The sequence below is a fragment of the Bidens hawaiensis genome, unplaced genomic scaffold (assembly GCF_021521415.1).
Source record: "Bidens hawaiensis isolate Kalapana, Puna unplaced genomic scaffold, B.hawaiensis_p1.1 tig00018487_1, whole genome shotgun sequence".
In the NCBI taxonomy this organism is placed as follows: Eukaryota; Viridiplantae; Streptophyta; class Magnoliopsida; order Asterales; family Asteraceae; genus Bidens; species Bidens hawaiensis.
The window spans coordinates 382,185-405,812 of NW_027492795.1; the positions used below are offsets into that span (position 1 = coordinate 382,185).

At 36.4% G+C, this 23,628-nt stretch overlaps 2 protein-coding genes and 2 long non-coding RNA genes across 9 annotated transcripts; 2 read left to right on the forward strand and 2 right to left on the reverse strand.

Moving 5' to 3' along the window:
• Positions 1-1,502: 1,502 nt before the first annotated feature.
• On the reverse strand, positions 1,503-3,758 carry LOC143556254 (uncharacterized). Of its 6 annotated transcripts, XR_013139352.1 has the most exons (5): positions 3,721-3,758; positions 3,076-3,194; positions 2,706-3,005; positions 2,516-2,629; positions 1,503-2,088 (listed from the first exon to the last, which is right to left on the reverse strand). It is a non-coding gene; the product is annotated as an uncharacterized LOC143556254 (long non-coding RNA). The 6 variants fall into 6 exon arrangements; XR_013139351.1 differs by having other exon boundaries at positions 2,706-2,807; positions 2,898-3,752; XR_013139355.1 differs by having other exon boundaries at positions 2,516-2,580; positions 2,718-3,752.
• Positions 3,759-5,110: 1,352 nt separating this feature from the next.
• LOC143556248 (glycine-rich protein A3-like) lies at positions 5,111-6,994 on the forward strand. Its single transcript, XM_077045623.1, has 2 exons — positions 5,111-5,531; positions 6,590-6,994. Exons 1-2 carry the CDS (start codon positions 5,228-5,230, stop codon positions 6,826-6,828), a joined length of 543 nt encoding a protein of 180 aa, XP_076901738.1. The 5' UTR covers positions 5,111-5,227; the 3' UTR covers positions 6,829-6,994.
• Positions 6,995-8,921: 1,927 nt separating this feature from the next.
• On the forward strand, positions 8,922-10,004 carry LOC143556255 (uncharacterized). Its single transcript, XR_013139356.1, has 2 exons — positions 8,922-9,101; positions 9,567-10,004. It is a non-coding gene; the product is annotated as an uncharacterized LOC143556255 (long non-coding RNA).
• A 6,949-nt stretch (positions 10,005-16,953) lies between these two features.
• Positions 16,954-17,349, reverse strand: LOC143556259 (uncharacterized). The gene has a single exon (XM_077045630.1). The coding sequence runs from the start codon at positions 17,347-17,349 to the stop codon at positions 16,954-16,956; it is 396 nt and encodes a 131-aa protein (XP_076901745.1).
• Positions 17,350-23,628: the final 6,279 nt, after the last annotated feature.

The window sequence follows — 23,628 nt, forward strand, 5'->3', positions numbered from 1 at the left end:
TCGGACATCAACCTTGTCGCCTTTTCCCAACTCGGCCACCATTACTCACCAAGGTCCAACTCGGTTAAAAGTCGAAGTACCCGGAATTACTCGGCCCCCAATGTCAACTCGGCCACAATTCTTTTTATCTTTTAATAAGAAATTAAAAATAACAACAAAACATGAATTTTTTGAATTTTGTTTTTCTTTTTCATATGAATTACGTTTATTTTGACACATATATAATATTCAATACTTATTTTATGTTATATTTATCATGTCCGAGTACTCCCCTACGAGGGGGCCGGCCGTCTAAGAACCGCCTAGTGAGTTTTACAACATTGGTTAAAACTGGATCAGATTAAAATGGGTTTATAAGAAAACAATCGAATTGGTGTGGCTTTAACGGGTTTCAAGTTATATATGTTCTCAAACCACTCTTTTACTTTGGTGTAGTTATTTTCTATAGTTTAAATTATAGAAAAACAAATGTGTGATTTGATTGAGGGGGGGGGGGGGGTTGAACCGATCTTTCACACCCCTCAAATGGTCATCCCCTATTCCCACTTCTGTTAAACGTTGGGCAAAGGTGAGTTTGGTTCCCACATTTGATGAAGACGTGGTGGTGCTGGCGCTCGTCAAACTGAGTTGACAGGTCAATGGCATCCTTTTTTTTCTCTCTCTACTTCACACAGCCCAGTGGCGAAACTTGGACTAAAACACCGAGGTGGTCGTACTCAAAATGTATACAAAATTTCACAAGGGGTACAAATTTTCGGCCGAAAATGGCTAAATTTACACTACGTATCAAAAATTCTGGTCAAAAACGGCTAAATTTACACTAGGCATAAAAAAATTTGGACGAAAATGGCTAAATTTTACACTACGTATAAAAAAATTCGATCGAAAACGGCTAAATTTACTCTACGTATAAAAATAGAAAGCGGGTAAATTCACACTACTACGTAAAAAAACCGGGGGGGGGGGGGCACCCCGGGCCCTAAGCAACCTTCGTCAATGACACAGCCTAATATCCGTAATATAAAAAATAAACTATTATTATAATAAAAGCAATGTTGTAAAAGTAAGTTTACAAGGCCAAGTATTTTCTGAGTACTCGCTACAAGGTATGTCGTCGATGCGAGTTTCTTTAACTTTGCCTAGTTACTAAGAATCGATCAAAGTGGTCAAACTTAGCCATAATCATATCTAGTCGATGAACTTGAGCTGATTTTGACTTAAAAAAGTAAAACATAATTTGCAATTCTATAATATTAAATTTCTTAAATATTGCACAACGACTGTCAAGTGACACTTGGTGGTATGGTTTCCTGGGGAACATCAGCGTGAGTACGATTAAGACAATATAATCTAGTCAAAGTGGAACAATGAGACTCGCGCTTTAAGAAAAACTTTTAATAGTAAGTTTTTATCCTTTAACCCGCCTTCTTTGATTGCGTCAGTTTTATATATATATAACTAGGTTATAAACCCGTGTACTACACGGGATTAAGTACAAAGAAAGGTTGAATATAACATGATTAATCATGTTTAACATGCATTAACAAAAACACATCATCAAATAACATGATCGAATAATATGTAAATAAAAGTCAGGTGATATAAATAAAAACTGTTCAATAACGTGTACAATTCTCCAATAACTCAAGAATCCTTTTGCAAACATATTTACACACCCCAATACCATAATGGAAAACGGAAGTCAAACCGATGACTTACAAAGAGTAAATATTTTATTTGTAATTGTTGAGGTTCAAAACAAGTTTAATTATAAGAGGGTCTTCAGTCCAGTTCAACAGGACCACGTAGGCGCGGAACACACAACAATTTGTAACTGTATAGCTACAGTGAAAAGAATATTAAGACAAAACCAATAAGAAAAATGTGAAAAAAGAATATTAACATAAGTTGCTAAAAGTACCAGTAATCATAATTATGAAAAAAAAGATCATTCGACTTCAAATCCACCTTGATTTCTTATGCACTTTCAAAGTCATTCGGGTTATTACCATTCTTTGTTTCAGCATCCTCCGGTACACTCTCAACATCATTACCGTCTAAAACCGGAGGAAGAAAGCTCTCCCCTAGCTGCGTTACATTCATGTTTCAAATTTGTCAATTTTAAACTGATTTTTCAAAACATCTTATTTTACTTGCAAATAATCAGATAAATAGAAAAAAAATCATAAACTATCCTCAATCAGCCTTTTGCAGTTTAAAAATATAAAACTTTGATTCTGAATTGACTAAATTCCTGAAATGCCCCTTTGCACAAATTTGACCCGTAGAACAGTTTTCGAACACTGAAATGCTGATGTTCAAGAATTTTCGCCAACCAAAATAGGAAGAAATTTTTAAAACTTTAAAACGGAATTATACCTAGGGAACAAAATTACATCAAAACCACACATCACCATCAAGTTCAGACTTGAGCCTCTTCAAGAAATTAAAATTGTTGGATTTTATAGAATCAACCTGATTTATATTCATAGTTTAAAACAATTAATATTTTTACCTGTAAAGAAGTTGCAGAATTCAACAGTGCTTCACATTCATCAAAAAGAACTCTTCCATGTGCCACTACGTTAGCAAGTTCAGATGTTAGACAATTACTTTCCACCTTCTGCAACTGTATAAAGATATTAAGAATTGTTAATTGTTAATTAATATTTATTTTATACTTCCACCAAACAAAATTGACATACAAACTTGTATACCCTTGATAGAGTAGACTGCATAGTTTACCACATTGTTTGCATTACTTTGAGTGTTGTTCGAATAGACTACTTCACAAATTGATTATCCACCTAGAAATTAATAAAATTCAACCATGAATTTATAAAAAAATGTTGCATAATGTATAAACACCTTTTCAACAAACGGTGTAACCGATGCACCTTGGTGACAAGAAGTCTGCAAATGCTTGACTTTAGATCTTCAATAGCACCAGATAGAGCAAAATTATGCTCTTTTTCATTTGTAGCCCATTCATTAAGGTAGCCCATCTGAACCAGAGATGTCAAAATTAAATATTTTAACCAAAAGAACAAAATAAGTTATAACAAAATGTCTTACTTGATGATTTAAATCCGAGTAAAGCTTTACAACGCCAGTCTCAATTGATTGAGCTCAATTTTCTTAGTAGCTACCGATCGTGTAGTTCTGATGCACTTTTACACATTATATAGAGATTTCTGTATACTGAAATTGTCAGTTAAAATATAATCCACTTATAAATTCAAAATGTAGGTACAAAAACAACTACAAACCTGAGCTGTTGATATCAAGTAAATTGTTTAGATATTTTTGATATGCTAAATTGCAATATAATAAGAAAATTAAGGGAATTTATTACCCTAAAATGACCATATATATGTTTAAACTTGGAATTGAAGCTGCCTGGTAAGTAGTAACAAATTAACCTGGTGAAACTCGTAATATTTAAATAATTAGGCTTCAAAATAGAAGAAAAAAAAACTCAAAATGCGCACAAAAAATGATTCTTTGCACAATAAGCTTTGAGTTCCAAGAAACATATATGCTTCGCATCAATAGATGACTGCATTTCAAATCTTTGTCATTTTATATGAACTGGATAATTAGAGTACTCATCCTACATGATCATACCATTAAGATAGTAGAAGATGCATACCTATTAAGCATTATACATGAAAAAAGGAAAAGGAAAAAAAAAGGATTCACATGAGATGAGTGAAATACCATTTATTGAGATCACTACTATCCTTCATCAGTAGCCTATTGCAGGAAAATAAAGAAACCAAATAAACTTAAGATGCATAATTTAATACTAATGAATCAAGCTTTAAAAATGCAAGCATAAAAAATTTGATAGTGTGTACCACTGTGATTCAATCTATAGAAACGTACATGCCCATGGAACCCTGGTGCACCACATTGCCTTTATATCAACATCCTCAGAAATTGGTGTATCCTGTAAATTACAAATCCAGGCTCATAAACAGCAAGCCAGGCTCATAGTTTTGAAGGAAACTCAAATTTACTTTTCGAGGAAATAAAAACCAATCCAGTGGGAATAATGATAAACAAAAAAGAAATGAAACTAAAAAAAAAAAAAAGTTATGCAAAATCACACCAGCCCAGTACTCTAATCAACAAATCAAACATATGGTAACCTAAACATTCACCATGTAATCGTGATCGATGACATTGATATCATACACAAATCATGATTTCGTGAAATAAATGTCTATTTGATTAATGCATTTGTGGATCATATATATGCTAATGTTAATTGTTTCTATTATCTATCTAGGGTTTTAATCAATTCGTATTCGCTTAAATTAGAATAATATTGGTAATGATCATGTTCGCTTGCTTGAGATCTGCCTATTGCTTTACAATAGCTGCTAGTTAGGGCGGTAAACGAACCGAACGAAATCGTGTTCATGTTCGTTTGTTTAGCATTCAACTTGTTCATGAACGGTTCACGAACATGTAAAAAAGCACTTTCTTAATCCATTGCGTTTGACATCATCACCTTGACTAAAATCATAAACATAATCATCCCTCAATCGGCGGTTTTATTCTGTTAATGTCAACGAAACACATGTTTGATTTGTTGTTAGTTAAAACAAGACTTAAAACCTACTGAACATAAACAATAAAATTATAAAATTATAAAATTCAAATGTTGTGCTGGTTATTACAAATAATATATTATAAAAATATAAAACAAACATTTAACTAACGAACATAAACGAACACAAATGAAGAAAGGCAACCTCTGTTCATGTTCGTTCATTTAGTAAACAAACGAACGTAAACAAACCTCCCGCCGAACGGGCTCACCGAGCGTTTTGGTTTGTTTACAGACCTAGCTGCTAGGGTTGTTTACATATGTGGATTTGATAAATCAAATCTCATTTCGATGCTAGCTGTTTGATAAAGGCATATGTGAATCATACATGCTACTATTAAATGTGTAAACTGTGATTGGGGATTGTAGGATCATAAGTGTGATTATTCTGTTAATTGTGTATCATCTATGGTTTATTGGCTGCAATCGTAATGATATTGGTAATCGCGTTCGTTTGGTTGAAATATGTCCATTGCACTTCATATGTAAGTGATGCAGACTTTGTAATATCCAGTTTTTTGAAATTATGCTCTGCACAATTGTTATGCACTCATCTTTTATTTAATTTTCTGTGTAGTATCTGTGAATCCAATACCAAGTTGAAAGAAAATGGGCGGAGGAGACGGAAACCAAAATGAACAGGACAAAGGGTTGTTTAGTGGGCATCAACATGGTGGAGGATACCCACCTGCTGGTTACCCACAACCCGGTGGATATCCTCCACCTGGCAGTGGATACCCTCCGGCACCAGGAGCGTACCCACCCCATGGTGGTGACCACCCTCCTCAGGGGTATCCTCACTCTGGTGGCGGCTACCCTCCCCAAGGGTACCCTCAATCTTCTGGTGGGTACCCTCCACAAGGCTATCCGCCTGCTGGCTATCCTGGTCAATCAGCTTCACACCAATCTGGAGGTTAGTGACTGTTGTCGGTATTAACTTCATAAATACTTCATTGCAATTGAATTTTGTTTCTTAATTGAAGTTTTGTTACTATATTGCTTATCAGTTCAATTATCTGATGGCTGATCCTGATAAAGACTTTAAATAAAAGCAACCATTGTTGTTCTTAAATATCAAAGTCTTTTTTCAACTACAGTACCATAACGAAAACATAATGGATTTTGTTTGATTGGATTTTGTTTGATTCTACAAGAAAACTGACTGGATTTTCTTGCCACGACAAGGACCCCATTGGAATATGGTGTGCATGGGTCGGTTTTGGGCAAAAACAAACCATAAACAAAAGTTAAGTTTTTTAATTTTAAAAACTGTTCGGTTTTATCATTTGAGCTTGAATCTTTTGGGCAAAAAAAAAAGTACAAAATAGTGAATTTAACCTAAAACCTTGGGACTAAATCTATTTGTTAATTAATAAGTGACTGTACATTTTGGGCAAAAAGATTTGGGTAAATACTATTTATTATTTATTAAATTCTTATAAATTACTAAAATTCAAGTCAAATTCAAATCCACAAATTCGGTTCAGTTCGGTTCGGTTTTTTTAGGTTTGTATTACATGCAAAACCAAGGCCGAACCATCAGTTTTTTATGGGTTTGGTTATTTCTGTTTCAAGCACACTGCACACCCCTATAGCTGACTGTCTAAAATAAGAGCGATGGATACCCGGGAGTAAATGAGCCAAGCTACTCATGTGCTACCCGAGATTGGCTCGCTAAAAGCTCGAACTGAGCAGAGCTTAAACAAGCTCGAGCTCGAGCCTATGATAACCTTGTTTAAAACGAGCCCGAGCCCGAGCCCGAGCCCAAGCTTAACCTATCGAGCTCGAGGCAGCTCATGAACCTAAACAAGCCTGTTATTTATATAATTTGTTTTTAATTCATCTTTTCCACAATGAACAACCAAACACACCTCTAACACTAAATAATGCAAATGATGATAACCTGTCTGCATTGTATTTTACTTATAACTATCGAATGACCGGAGTCATGTAAAAACTTGGTTGGTTTAGGACATGGACCAGGTATGGGAACAATACTAGATGGTGGTGCAGCAGCTGCAGCCGCTGCATATGGAGTTCACCATACGACACAGGGTCATGGTCATGGTCATGGAGGTTATAGCATGACGGGACACCATGGTGGCGGTAAGTACAAGCATGGGAAGCATGGTAAGCACGGCAAGTTTGGTAAGCACAAGGGTAAGTTTGGTAAACACAAGGGCAAGCACTCGGTCAAGAAATGGAAGTGATCAATTTGCGTACTAGTTAAAAGATTCTATATGTTATGAAATGTTTGTGAGTGCGAAAACGGGTTGGACTTACTGTATGCGTTTGATTGTCTACAAGAATATGTTCCTTGATCATGCTATTATTATTATTCTTATAATAAAGAGATGTTCTTATTCCTCGCCAATAATATTGAGACCGTGTCATCATCATCATCATCATCATCATCATCATCATCGTACTCAGTATATTGAGACCGTGTATGGTGAATAAGTTCTGTTTGTTTAGGTGTTTGTATGCAGCTTGTCTTTAGTTATTCAGTTGGTTTTGATATCTGTCATGTCACGTGTTACAATCTATTATTCGCTTCGTTCATTCATGGATCGAAGTGTCATTATGACATTTAGTTAAAATTAGAATATTATATAAATGCAGGACATGAATCATCTAACATTACTGTAAGGCCCCGTTACCGGTAGCCCTACCTTCGTGTTGGATTTACTCATAAACGCAGTTCTAATATCAGAGTTAATTAAAAACATTCGCGGAATATAAAAATTTTAATAAAACATTTCATAGCAATTCAAAACTTGTCTTAAACAACCAACTTGTCCTTCGAAAACTAAGTAATTAAAACATAACACGCCCTGAGCCTTCCGATGCCAGTCTCTTATTCAACGCCACGTGTCCCCTCAAGCGAGTTGCCTCATCCTACTCACATGCGTGCATACATTATACAATACACACAAACTTATATTCTTTCAATCATACTTTCATACTTTCTTTTGTACTACTTGCTTTCATATCTTACGTTATAAAGAGCATTACGCCCTACATTCCTCGAGTATTATTAGGGCTCGGTACCCTCCTTCCTCGAGTATTATTAGGGCTCGGTACCCTCCTTCCTCGAGTATTATTAGGGCTCGGTACCCTCTTTCCTCGAATATTAGTAGGGTTCGGTTCCCTAGTTCTCGAATATTAGTAGGGTTCGATTCCCTCTTCGTTACCATACAACCATACATCATACCTCGATTATTATTATGGCTCGGTACCCTTTTCGTAACCATACAACCATCATTTCCTTCTTTTATTAACTTTATCACGTTCATACACATAAGCATACATATCATACTTATCTTATACATAGCGTTACAACCTGACAGTACGTGCAATATCTGAAGATCGTTCATGTACCATCAAGCAATCATTCATACATTTCACATTATTCACATAAGGCATACACTTATCTCTTAGGATAAGCGTATTAACAAACATATTGAGTATGCACACAACCCCGAAAACATAACACATAAATGGGGCTAGAAACTCACCTGAAGTCGGTTACGTTCACCGTTAATTGTTATTCCTTTCTTCAGTTGGGCGCGCCTAACTGTATAACAATTACTCGTATTAATTATCTATTACTAGCCATATCACTAGCTTATTTTTAATTAATTCATTCCTTTCTAAGTTCAGGGACCATTCTGTCCTTCTGTTAAACTTCAATTCGTTACTTTGGTCTTAGCGAATTAGACCTTCTAATTCGTTATCTTTGTTAACGAATGGTCTTAAAGAATCAATGGTAATTCGTTACCCTTTTCCTTAACGAATCGGATAAAGAATCAAGCCTAGTTCGTTAGGCTTCCTTATGCGAATCAGCTAAAGAATCACCCTCTGGTTCTCTAAGTTCCCTTAGTAAATAGAGTCTATGATTCATTAATCGTTAAAAACCTAAAATTAACTTCGACTGTAGAAAAAAAAATAATTTAGTCAATGAATTTTGCCATGATTTTTTTAAAAATATAATAGCATGATTAATTAGGGTGTACCTTTAGCATATGTTTTTATTCTCCATTAACAAGCATCTAAGCAAAGCGTAAATCAAGTAATGGAGGTCTTCCCGCCTTCCTATATAAGACACTCTCCCACTTGCAATATGGATTAAAGCTTTCACAATACCTAGATCAACAAATACACAATTTGGTAATTAGTTTTCATCTTTTCTTGTTTTTTTCTTTCACTTTTTAATTCACTTTCACAATATTTTGCATGCTTGTCCTACTCAATGGTACTCACCATATGTCCATATTCACTTTATAATTAATTGTTTGTTACAGTTTTTGTAACATGGAGCATAACAGAGGTCTTTTTAATCATGGAGGTGGTGGGCACTACCATTCACAACATGGAGCATACTCGTCTCAAGGGTATGCTAATTACCCTCCTGTAGGAGGATACCCTCAAGCAGGCCATTCTTCATACGGATATAAACCGAATGGTTATCCGCATTCTTCAGGTTAGTTCAAATGTGAACACAATAATCTTGCAACAAAGATGTTTGCACATTTATCTATGTCTATTACCAGCTAAAAAGCACGTGGCTCCAAGCTCACTGAAAAACACTCTCTTTAACTGGCTTAGTATGAAATTGGGTCGAGCTGGTTTGTAAATGAGTCGAGCCTGAACAAAAGTTGGCTCGCTCTTAAGTTCAACTTGGTTTGACTCGAATTATATTACTTTTACTTCATTATATATTTGTGTGTGTGTAAACTGTTGAAGAAAACCCATTTTGAAACGACGATATTTGAGTCGTAGCCTGAGCCAAGGGTGGCTTGCCAACTTAGCTTGGCTCGACATGCCTTGCTCCGTTGAACTTGATATGTATTATGCTAAACTTATTTTGCATATGTTTCATTAAAACTATTGAATGTGTATGTGAAGATGAAATGTGCAAGTTGTTAACATGTGAAACCCTCAATAGGTCATGGAGGATATGATGGACATGGTACGGGACTCCTAGCTGGTGGTGAAGCACTTGGAGCGGTTGGTGGATATGGAGCTCAGCATGGGTCTCATGGATCTCATGGCTATAGCCATGGATCGCATGGCTCTAACCATGGTTACTATAGCCATGGAGGAGGTTATGGGCACCATGGTAAGTTCAACCATGGAAAGTTTGGCAAGTGGAAATAAATCTGCTTTGTTCAAGTGTGCTATGTTGCTACTAATATTGTCCTACACTATGTTTGAATCAGTGGTTCTCAGTTATGTTAATGTGTGTGTACTTGTAACAATAAATATGTTGGTTTGGTAATAAAAACAAAATAGAGGGCAAACGGTGCTAGAACCTTTGTCACTCGTTTGTATAAATCCATTTGTGGTGAAAGTTAATATTTTATGGTAGCCTTTTTATTGTTTTCATTTTTTTCTTTTAGTAAATAGTTTTATGTAAAAGAATCACACATTTTATTTTATAATTATATATGTAATAAATAAGTAACATATTGCGTCAAAAATAAGAAGTGCGAGAATGTTAAAATACAAAGAGAGACGAAAATGAGAAGTGTGAGAATGATTTGTGTAAGAATAAAAAAACCCAAAAAAAATTCAAGAAAAATAATAAAAGAAATCATAACTCATAATATAAATATAAAAGACAGAATTACAAATTTTGTCCTTTAAAAAAAGCAAAATCCTTTAAAAAAAGCAAAATTACGGTTCGTGTTCTTTTTTTAGTTTCTTTGCAGGCGGTGTACTTTAAACATTTTTTGTCTGCACGTTATGTCCTTTACGCTAACTGGGTTAAAAAACTCTGTTAAATCCCATCACGCGAGGCGCATGTGAGGGCAGTTTTGTCTTTTCGTTTATACCTGCAACAAAAACCCTTTATCAGTGTGTTCCCCCTCTTTTTAACCCACCCACCCTCCCCGATTAGGGCTTCAATCAATTCAATCAATTAGGGCTTCATTTAGGGCTTCAATCAATTAGGGCTCGATGCGAAATTCAAATACTAGGGCTCAATTGATGATGGCTTACTGTGTTTGTGGCAAGGTAGTTGTTGTTCGAACTTCATGGACTGATAGAAATCCAGGTCGTCGGTTTTTCTCTTGTCCATGCATGGTAAGTTTGTAATTCGATTTAAGTTCCAATCAATCGTTTATCCTTCATCTTTCTCCTCTTTTCCAGACATCGGATTGCCCCTTTCTTGGATGGCGTGACCCACCAATGTGTGAACGGGCATTGGAGATTATCCCAGGCTTGTTGAAGTCGAAAAACAAAGTTGAACAAAGTTTAGAGAATTATAAATAACAAGCAAGGAAGATGAAGAAGAGATTAGTCATTAGTTGGATCATTTTCATTGCAATTGTAACTGCAATGAAAATGTAGCTACTTGACTGTATTTGAAGTTGTTGTCTATTTGTATTTTCACTTTATTAGTTTATTTTAGACTTTATGTATTGTTGACTATTATGTATTTTGACTTTATTTTGGATGTAATTTTGGATCCTTTTAAGCAATGTATCATCAGTTTATTTTGGATGTAATTTTGGATCCTTGATTTGTTTATTTTGGACTTTTGGATGTAATTTTGGATCCTTTTGGATGTAATTGTGCACAATCTGCATATTATGCACATTATGCACAATCTACACATTATGTACAATCTGCACATCCATCAAGGGAAAATTTGTTCTAAATAAGTAAAATCTGTTCCAAGGGAAAATATGTCCAAGCATAAGTCACAATCACCAACAAAGGCAATCCGCACAATGTCCAAGCCATAAACCAAAAGATGAACATTCATAAACCATCTGCACATATTATATTTCAAACCATCTGCACAACCATTAAAATCTGCACAAAAGATGAATAAGTTATCTGCACAACCATCCATCTGCCAAACCATTAAAATAAGTAAAATCTGATCCAAGGGCAAATATGTCCAAGCCATCTGCACAACCATTAAAATATGACCAACAACCATAAATGCAAACAATAACCAAGTTAAATAATGAACAACCATATTAAAAGCTACTTGCCATTAAACAACTACTAAACATTAATCAACTTAAAGTCAACAACTTAAAGCAACATTAATCCAGACAACAACTTAAAACATCCATACCATTAAAAACTACAAAAAAAAGTCAACAACTTAAAAACATCCATACCATAACATCCATAAAGTCAACAACTTAAAAATTACAAAAAAAAAAAAATAAAATTCAAACAGTAGCCACATTAATCAACAACATTTTTCATGCATGATCTCTTGTTGTGACCCTTTTGACCACATGTCCCACAAGGTTTGGGTCCTTTTGGCCTTGACTTTCTCACTGCTTCGCTTTCTGACCTTCACCCTCCACAACCTTTCCCTTTCCCTTTGCATTAACCTTTGACTTTTTTCTTGAACCACCATCTTCCCTTTCCACTGTTGACTTTTCCTTGATTTCTTTGGTCTTCCAGTTTGCTTTTTGAATTTAGGAGCTGTGATCTGGATTGAGACTTGTGATGTGGGCCACATACTCATACCATTGATAGGAAAAACCTTGTAGCTATATACTTCCTTCCACCTATCCATTGTGTAAATTGGGTTGACAAATGTTTCTGGCCTGCCAACAGATCTGTCATGTGCACCCTTCACCCAAATACATGTCACCACATGTCTACAAGGTATCCTAGTTATCTACCATCTCCTACATGCACATGTATTTGTGCTCATGTTCACTACACACTGATCACCATATGGTCCTGTGACTTGATAATGATCCACACCATTCCAATGCACATAGTACCTATCATCTAAATATGTAAAGCATTCACACATAATTTACAAGACAAGTAAATATTGACATACAACTCACCTGCTTGCTCCCTTCTTCACCGACTCCATCATTTGTGTAGCATATGGTGTTAGTAACCCTGATGACCTATCAATTACCTTCAACACAGTAACAATCTTCCTCATCACATATTCTCTGATGTATTCCAACCAAGTGATTTTAGGCTTGTCCCTTCCATCTACCAGCTTTGAATTAAAGCATTCACACATGTTATTGGTCAACACATCAGACATTGCTCTACCTATTATAACAAAACACATCAGATAAAGGACAAAAGTTGAAAGTTATTAGAGAATAAAGGATAAAAATTAAAAACTTACCAGTGAAGTGTGACCTTGACCATGTTTCTGGTGGGATCTTAGAAACCCAAAGATGAAACCTTTTGTTTAACTTTTTTAGGTTGTTCACCTCTCTCTCATAATGTGTAGGTGTTGTACATCTGGCCAGCTTCCAAAGAGCATCCCTTAAAAGCTTTCCTTTGAAGAGAGTTCTTAGGTTATCTTCAATGTGCCTCACACAAAACCTATGCTCTGCAGAAGGAAACAACTTATCTACAGCCTGTATATGACCCTTTTGCCTGTCACTCATAAAGGTAAACTTGGATATGTTTGTTTAAATCCAAGTCATCACCAAAGCATTCCAAGAACCATTCCCAAGAGTTCATTGTTGCAGCTTCAACTACAACATATGCAACAGGGTAGTATCCATTGTTTGGATCTAGAGCAACTGCTGTTAAAAGTTGACCAGGCCAAGCACTTTTAAGGAAAGCCCCATCTAGTCCCAAGAGATCCCTACCTATTGCTTTGAACCCATTTTTCAAAGACCCCAAACAAATATATATCCTCTTGAATTGTCTTGTCTCAGATGTTGGATCTGAGCATTCTTCTAATTCAAGCTTCACTGTTGTATCTAGAATAGTCCTCTTCAACTCTTCAATATAATCCCTCAATAACCCATACCGGCCTCTGAAATTTCCAATTATATGTTCCCTGGCCAATATCTTTGCCCTGTAAGCTTTCATGTAAGACACACCAACTTCAAACCTCCTTTGAAACCTTTCTTTGATAAATTTAACTTTCAGCTTTGGGTCATCTTGAAGATCAGTAACCAAATGGTTTGAGAAGAACCCGACTGTGCAAGCATAAATTTACCTACATTGAAGGCATTTATGTTCACTTACCAACCTTGTAATTTTCCATGAAGCTGTTCTCTTTTGGTATGACAACAACAGTACCCAAGGGCATCTAATAGCAAATGGGCCTTTCCTTTTTCCCCTACCCCAAATACTTTTCTGGACTGGCAACTGATCTTTATTAGCACTGCTAGATCCAACCCCCTGCATGTAAGACCCATCTTCCATATCCCCTTCACGCACGCCCTCACCCTTACCAAATCATCTTTTCTTATCCTATTTTGTCTTCTTGTTTCAACTGAATGTGCCTTGATCATATCCTTCACCTCTGCTTTTGTACCAAAAAATTGTCCCACATGGAAAATATAATCCATGTCCCTCTCATTTCTTTGTTTTTCATTATACATCCTATCATTATCCAACATAACATCATCCATTTCAATGCCCTCTAAACTACAAATTGCATCCTGCTGTTCAACTTCAAAATCAGTATGCAATCTGAAATCTCTCATATCGACATCTACATCATGTGTGTCACCATCTTCATAGTTGAAATCACTATCTGAATCACTTTCTGAATCTTCATCACCCTCCCTAGTTTTCTCAACATTTTTAGATTTCTTATTATTCTTAGATGTCTTCACATTCTTTGGTTTCTTAACTGGGTAAACCTTTACATGTTCATCATCATCAGAACACTCATCTCTTATTTCATAATTAGAATCCCTACTATCATCAGTTCCACTTTCATCTGAACTTGAAGACTCATCTCTACTTTCTTCATCTGAAATTGAAGAATCTTCACTATCTCCATCTCCACCTCCATCCCCACCTCTATCTCCATCACCGTTGTAATCCATCTCCACCTCATTTGTAAGTTTCACACCATATCCACCTCCAACCCCACATCCATCTCTATCACCATTGTAATCCTTCTCCACCTCATTTGTAGGTTGCACGCCAAAAGCATCCTCTCCAAACAAAGAGTCAAATTCTAGATTCTCATGACATAAATCAATTTGGTCTTGTTGTTCAACAACACCAACATTGTTCTCTTGTTGAACATTCTCATTTGCATCCCGTTTGTCTTGTTCCACAACAACCTTTTGAACAACAACCTCATTGTGCTATCTTGCCATTCCAACAACAACCTTTTCTTAACTGAGTTTGCTTTATCTAGTACGACCTCACTTGCAAGAAACTCCTCATCTGTTATCTCTTCAATGGTAAACTTTAAGGGTGAGCAGAAGTATGTGTGTACAGAGGTGTACTCATGCTCAACATACACATTCATTAACTGATTAAAAGCTCCAATATACTTAGCAAATCCCCTAACATCATCATCACTTCCCAAAGCTCTAAGCCCCTAATCCAATTCTGAACCTGGTACTACATAATGGTAGAATCTAACCTATCTGTAGGATAGGATAATTCAAGAAAGATTCGATAAAGCTCGTGAACTGAAAACTTGTCAATATCTAGCATGTCAACAAAATGGACAACGGGTCTGTTATAAACCCGTCCAGGAAATTTGGTGAAACTGCCACCATGGTGCAACTTGATCGAGAAAAAATGTGGATTATTTACTACACATAAAATATTAAACAGCTGGTAGTTAAATAAACCCAATTATAAACCCTAAAATTTGAACTTACCATAAAACTTCTCAGCATCTGATTTTTCATCAGCTTCACGGATGTAGAATCGAGGAGAAGGAATATCAACCATTTACGGTTTTTAATTTCTGAGAATTTTATTCAATTAAAGATATTAAGGGTGGGGGAATTTTTTTGAATCGGATATTAGGGTTTTTAATCACCGGAAAATGAAGCGATTGAAGGTGTGGGAACACACTGATAAAGGGTTTTTGTTGCTGGTATAAACAAAAAGATAAAACTACCATCACATGCGCCTCACGTGATGGGAATTAACTGAGTTTTTCTAACCCAATTAGCGTAAATGACATAACGTGTAGGAAAAAAATGTTTAAAGTACACCGCCTGCAAAGAAACTAAAAAAAGGACACGAACCGTAATTTGGCTTTTTTAAAGGACAAACATTGTAAAGTAAAAAACAAAAAAGTAAAATATTTCTCCCATTTTTCTCGTTAAAAAAAAGACAATGTCGAGGAAAAAAGACATAATGATGAAAATAGACAAAAAAACACAATGATAAATAGAAAAACACACAATAGAGCCCAAAATATAACACAATGTCGAGCAAAATATAACATAATGTTGAGTAAGATAACACTAAATCAATAAAATAACACAATGTTAAGGAAAAAAACACAATCAATGTCGAAAATAAACAAAAAATATAATAATAAATAAAAATGCACAATGTTTTTTTCCCTTAATATTGTGTATTTTTTTTTCTTTTTTATTTTTTGAACGAGGAAGACCAGGGAAAAATTTTAGGTTCTTTTTTTTTTTTAAGTTATGATTTTTTATTAAATTATTATTATTATTATTATTATTATTATTATTATTATTATTTGCCAGAAATCATTCTCACACTTCTCATTTTTGTTCCCCAAATAACTTGACCCATATTCTCCTTCCCATTTTGCTTATTTCACTCATATGTACTTATAGTAATAAACTTCATCTCTGAAAATTGGTCACAATCACCTGTTAGTTTTCTATTTCGAGTTTGTTATTTGGTCAGCCGTCGTCAATATCAACCTTGTGTCGTCGTCCCATCTACGATTCGTTGTCACAACTATGCTTTTCGATTGGATTTGAGCTCATAATACTCGTCTTCAATCTACAATCATATGTCATGCTCGTTTTACATCAACAATGATCGACGTCTGTTCTTGAAGAAGCACTAAGTTAACCATTGATAGGCTTAACTTAATATCTCTATCGATGGATCAAGAACACTAATCTAGCCCATGGTGGGCTTAGGTCAATGTTCTCCGGTAAGTCAATATTAACAACTGTCACGAACTCCGGTTGCCGAGACCTACAAAACCAAAAATCGAGCTCACTATGAGAAGAGGACTAAAGGGGTCTTCTCGTAACCACCCTCTAAGGCGAGAATCAGTATGGTAAGTGATGAGTATTCTTAGGGAGAATGAGAGTGTGATGATCCTTTTACCCTTGGTTCTCATGTAGTATTTATAGCCCGGGAGTGGGGGGGATAATTAGACCAGCTGTCTCTCTCAATGAAACCTTCTATTCTCATGGTTGTGCATGATAATGGCTCATGATTGTTTTAGTACTTAATTATTACACATCAATACTCCCTCCTTAAGCAACGACTTGACCTCAAGGAGTAAAATCCGGATACCTCAACTGCAAGTCATCGATAAATTCCTAGGTAGCATCATCCATTCCTTTACCTTGCCATTTAACCAACACACTTAGAGTAGCCCGATGACCACGCTACACCATCCTTCGATCAATGATCGCTTCAGGTAACAAATGGAACCAAGAATCAGCAGGAACTGGAACCACAGTAGTAGGAGGCCCAACAGCCGGTTTGAGAAGAGACTCATGAAAAACAGGATGGATCTTTACATCAGATTGCAAATCCAATTTATAAGAAACCATCCCAATCTTTTCAAGAATCAAATAGGGCCCAAAGTATTTGAGAGTGAGCTTGGAATGCTTATGAAAGCGACCAGTGTTCTGCATATATGGCTGCAACTTCAAATAGGCCCAAGAACCAATCACAAACTCCCTCCCACTTTTATGTTTATCAGCTTGCTGCTTCATGCGGTTTTGAGCTTTTAACAATGTGGCTCGCAACAACTTGATAGTTACTTCACGATCAGTCATAAGATCATCAACAGATGCCACCAACAAATCTTTTGGAACATAAGGAACATGTGGGGGGGGGGGGGTGGATACCCATACAAGGCCTGATATGGTGTCATCTTTAAAGAAGAGTGAAAGGAGGTATTATACCACCATTTTGCCAACGCCAACCATTTGGCCCAGGTACTTGGCCTATCCATCACCATACACCGAAGATACCCTTCAATACAACGATTAACTATTTCAGTCTGCCCGTCTATTTGAGGGTGGAAGACAGTAGACAAAACAACATTAACTCTTTGTAAAGCCATAAATTCCTTCTAGAACCCGCTAACAAAAATAGGATCTCTATCCGAAACTACACTCACTGGACAACCATGTAGTTTGTAGACGGTGTCTAGGATGAGTTGAGCTAAATCCTTGGCAGAATAAGGATGACTCAAGGCAGCCAAATGTCAATACTTGGTCAGCCGATCCACCACCAAAAATATAGTATCCTTGCCTTGAGACTTTGGTAAACCACCCACAAAATCCATGGAGATATCAGAAAATACCCACTTCGGAATAGGCAATGGTTGTAATAACCCTGGATATGCACATGTTTAGGTTTAGCTCTTTTACACACATCACAGTTCCTTACTATTGTTCTCACAGTTTTAGCCAACCCTTTCCAATAAAAAGTTTCTTTCACCCTTTGATAAGTTGTGTGCACACCTAAGTGACCTCCAAAGCAGATTCATGAAACAACTGAACTATTTCCACCCTTAAAACTTCCTGATTTCCCACCACCAATTTAGACTTCCTTTTAAGCAAGTGATCATCCCAAGTGAAATGTTTAACATGTTCACCCCTTGTAAGCTTATCAACAATAGCTTGCATATCAATATCACCCACTAGGCTATCTTGCAACTTTTGAAATAACAAAGGCTCCAAGGTAGAAATAGTGATGTTGAATAGAGTTGACCCTCGCACTCTAGACAAAGCATCAGCAACTAAATTCTCCTTACCCTGTTTGTATAAAATATCATAGTCATAACACATTAATTTGGCCAACCAAATGTGTTGTAAGGGTGTGGTGATCTTCTGATCCATAAGATACTTCAAGCTCTGCTGATCGGTTTTAATAATAAAACGGCCTGCAATGTAACACCACGTAAATAACCCTATTAGAAATTAGCCAAATATGTCTAACATATAAGTCAAGGGACTAAAAATGTAAAAATATGAAAATAGGGACTCATCGCGATACGCGACGAGTTAGTAAATTCACCCATCGCGTATAGCGATGGACTTGCACATCAACCCGGAAATGGACGGTGTAGCGATACGCTACGGCCTAACCACCAAGGTCATCGTGTATCGCGATGACCACGTTAAGTAACTGGGACAAGTGTCCAACCACGTGTCAACACGTGGCACGATATGACAGGCCACGTGTCACAACGTGGCAAAGGCGGCATGATATTGCGGTGTCGCGATACATGACGGGGTAAAGAGAACCCATCGCGTATCACGATGAGACGCGGATTTCACCTATAAATAGGTGATTACGGGATTGAGCCTCATTCATCCCAAAAATACCTTCATTTACACACACTTAGTCTAGGGATGCGTGCCCAATTGTCATGACGAGCTGACGCTCTGTTTTCTCGTAGTTTGTGCAAGTAACGAAGTTATAATCGAGTAGCAATCACATAAGCGAGTAGATCAAGATCCTACCATTAAGCCGTTACTCTTTTTCTTAGTATTATCAATCCGAGTGTCCGTGTTAAGGTAGGGTTATGTTTAAGTTATTAAAGTTATAGCTTAGACTTCAGCCGAGGCTTTGACCTTTAACCTTGAAAAGTATTTCATAAACATTCACAACGAGTTTTCATAAACATTACTTCTTAATGAAGTAATGTTAACAACAGATATATTTCGACGGGCATGTAGTAACTGTAAGGGGGATATCACTAGTAGTGAGTTTCTTGCCTATGGAAAAGTAATTCGTACAAATAAAAATCAATCACGGGACCCATTTACTTACCTGGAGAAACTCACCAACGTGTTAGAATTTATTAGGCCAAAGCATGCTATATCAAACGTCACATAAAACAAAGTGTTTTCATTCACAATCAAAGTAATAAACAATTTCAAGGTTAAGCTTAAAAGTGATAGCTTAATCAAGAAACACAATCAAGTATTTATAAGAACCTATTTATGTATAGGTTAATATCATTTACATAATCATTCAAGAAGGTTTCAAACACACCGACGGTACAGGTTAATACGTTAACCTTTACAATCAGTCAAAACATATTTATACTCGATAAGATAAACGGGTGTTTATCTTAACGAGTCAGTCAAACGTTTACATGAGATTACGTGATCTCTAAAACATTATAATACAAAGTAGAAATAAAAGCAACTCGGACCGATTACACATGTGTCTAGATCCATACATAACTGTTCAGCCTAAACAGTCAAAGGCTACGTGGCCGCGGGCAAACGGTCATAAATAGTTCTCCAATAAGGGCTACATGGCTTGGGGAACACTTTTGTGTGTGTAAGGTAGTGGTACAAATCTCAAGAATGAAATACTTCTTGCTGAGTGTACAGAAAACTATATTTGTATTGTAACTGTTATTCAAATGATTTATAGAGTCATGTGTGTTCACCAGCACATAACTGACATATTTTTCCAACCCATTGCAGGTAATTAAGCAATAATAGCAATAGCAAGGATTGGAGTCTTTATATGAAGATAGAAGCGCGTTACAAGATGGATCCGTTTTTGAAACACATATTTTGTAAACGAATACTTGGGTATTTAATTCCCACGTAAATTTTCAATGTAAATTAATATTATATTCAACCTAAAGTCTTTCGCTAAAACTTACCCATAAACTATGATATATTTATAAAACAGGTACCAACTTGTGGTCATACGCCTAGGCCCTAAGTCGGGGTGTGACATGCAATGAGGTAATAATGCCATTGTTTCACAACAAAAATAATTGCTAACATTTCCTTTTCATAAACTGATAAGGTTTGTTGCTTAGGTGAAAGTGTTTTACTTATGTAGGCCAAAGGATGTGAATCTTGCATGAGAACAGCCCCGATACCTTTAGCAGAAGCATCAGTCTCGATGACAAAAGTTTTGTTAAAATTTGGAAGACCAAGTACATGTGCTGTAGATAGAGCCAACTACAAACTATCAAATACCTTTTGTGCTAAGTCACTCCACTGGAAGGCATCTTTCTTAAGTAGATCGATGAGTGGTCTAGCAATGGTTCCAAAGGCTTTTACGAACCTTCTATAATATCCCGCTAGGCCCAAAACTCCCATGAGTTGTTTCAGATTTAGAGGCGGAAGTCAATTCACAACAGGCTCAATCTTCTTTAGATCTATACTTACCCCTGCACTGGAAATTATGTGGCCCAGATATTCAACTGCTTGGCCCCCAAACGTACATTTAGAACTCTTAGCAAACAACTGATTTTCTCTTAACAATTTCAAAACTTGCTCAAGATTCTTTTTATGTTGTTCAACATCCTTGCATAAACAAGGATGTCATCAAAGAAAACTAAAACACATTTCCTTAAAAGTGGTTTGAACACATGATTCATCAGGGCTTGAAAGGTGGCAGGGGCGTTCGTAAGACCGAAGGGCATTACTAAAAATTCATAATGGCCCTCATGTGTTCGAAATGTTGTTTTATGAATATCATCTTCACACATCCTCACTTGGTGATAACCGGATCTCAAATACAACTTAGAGAAAATAGAGGAATCACCCAACTCGTCTAACAACTCCTCTATTAAAGGTATTGGAAACTTATCCATGACAGTCGCATCATTCAATATCCTATAGTCAATACGCATGTGCCATTGACCATCTTTTTTCTTAACAAGGACCATAGGGGCTGCAAAATCACTGCAACTATCCCTAATCATTCATGCCTCTTTCAATTCCATCGTCATTTTTTCTATTATATCTTTATGTAATGCAGGGTAGCGGTAAGGCATTTGATATAATAGACTCTGATTTCCCTCTTTCAATGGAATCTTATGATCAAATGACCTAGAATGTGGCAATGAAATAGGTAATGCAAACACATCTTCATATTTCTTAAGAAGATAATCGAACACCTATAACTGATCTGTTTGAAGTATCTTAGAGCTAGGGGCGGAATGGTCATTAGGATCATGAATTAGTTGCATGCTGAATAGTTGTGTCAAGGATAACTGCACAGGCTTGTGCAACATTTTCCCCATAACTTCAGCCGTACACAGTGAAAACTTATTGTTTTCTCATCCCTTAAGCTCAATAACTTGCCCATTAATACTAAACTTCAAGCTCATTTCATTAAAATTCCATAGTATATCATTGAGCAATAGCAACCATTGAATTCCAAAAATCATATCATATTTTTTCAAGGGAATGAGTAATACCTCAGCTGTATACCACTTACCCTGCATGCTCCATTGAAAATCAGGGCATTTCTGGTTGCAACTTAACTGTTTACCATCAGCAATAGTCACATTCATACCCTTAACCTCTTCAATATGACACTGCAATTTCTTTGCCAAATCAACATCGATAAAGTTGTGAGTAGAGCCAGAATCAATGAGGATGTATAACTGTTAGTGCACGGTTTCGGTGTCCGTAGCGATCGAATAAGTTATAGGTTGTCTCGTCTTTGTATTTAATCTATATTTATTGTGAATTGGGCTTTGGCCTATAAATAGGTAGATTGTGTCATAATTTAGGTAGAGAACTTGTACATAGATGTAAATTATCCTCTCCATAACTTATTATTCTCTCTAATGTATTCATCCATATTTATCAATAAAGTATATATTTAAAGTATCGATTTCATGTTTATGCATCGTATTAGCGGCTAGATCTTGGTCTCTATGACGTTCTCTCAATAACTGCCTTGTTCCCATTGATCCTTGCACTCTCATTGTGGGAAACAAAGATATGCCCATAATAGCATTCAAAGATATCAATGGCTCTTGATTCTCCTTTCAACATCCTCATATTCATAACTACCATCCTCATCCACCTCAACTATAAGCAATTGTTTCTTCTTACATCTATGTCCTGGTATAAATTTCTCGGTGCACACCAAACACATTCACCTTTCTCTCTTTTCTGCTCCAACTACATACTAGATAACCTTCAAGGGTAACTATTAGAGCTACTAGAAGCAGGTGCAGCAGAACCTATAGCTTTTAATGGCAAAGGAGCAGGTAACAGAGGGAATTTGCTAGCACTCTTAGGTACGAATGCCTTAGCATCATTCCACTTATTACCACTAGTATAGCTAGGTTTATTTGACCAGCTCTTAAAATCAAAACTACCAAGCTTATCAAACAGAGCAGTCATAATCATGCTTTGAATTCTAGCTAAACCGAATGCTTCATGTAAGGTCCTAGGCTTAAACATCTTAACCGAACACTTAATCTCTGGTTTTAAACCTTTAATGAACAAACTAACCGCATATTCTTCAGGAATCGTTACCTTGTTGAGCAATCTATCCAAATTTGTACAATAATCTTCCAGTTCACCATCCTGGTAAAGTGAAGCTAAATTCTTCATAGTATCCTCAAACATGGCGTTTGAGAATCTACTTGTTACAGATCTGGCATACTCTGTCCGTGGGTACTTTGCCACTATCTGACCGCTCGATCTCAAGTGTGACTGATGCAACTGTAATGCATCTCCTTCCAAATGAATTACAACATAACGGAGTTTTAGATTCTCGGGTGTTTCATCGATTGCGAAGAAGTGTTCGCAACGATAGATCCATCCTTCAACATCGGTACCACTGAAACTAGGGGAATCGATCTTACCGAGCCTCATAAATCTGAAATTCATCCGCTCCATGTCGAACGATTGATTAACTCTGCTTGATGAGGCATTTTTCATATTAGTCTGTTGCGAGGTCATAGCTGTAATCACAACAGTCAATTCCACTTGCTGCTTCATCATCGCTTCCATCATAGATCGTAGATCTACAATTGCCTTTTCATGAGCCTAATCAACTTCCTGATTCCGAGTCGATATAATCAACAGAACAAGCTCCGAGAACCGATAGCTCTGATACCATTGATACGATCCAAACGCGAGTAGAAGAGAAGAAGCTAGGGGAGAAGAAGAAATTTTCTATTCAATTGGATAAAACATGAATTACAGACTGAAACGAAATATAACAACTGTTTTGGATAAAAATCTGCAAAGGATAATGTATCCAAATTCGTTTAGTGAGGATTAGTGCTATGATGATTAAAACAAGTATGTATCGATTGC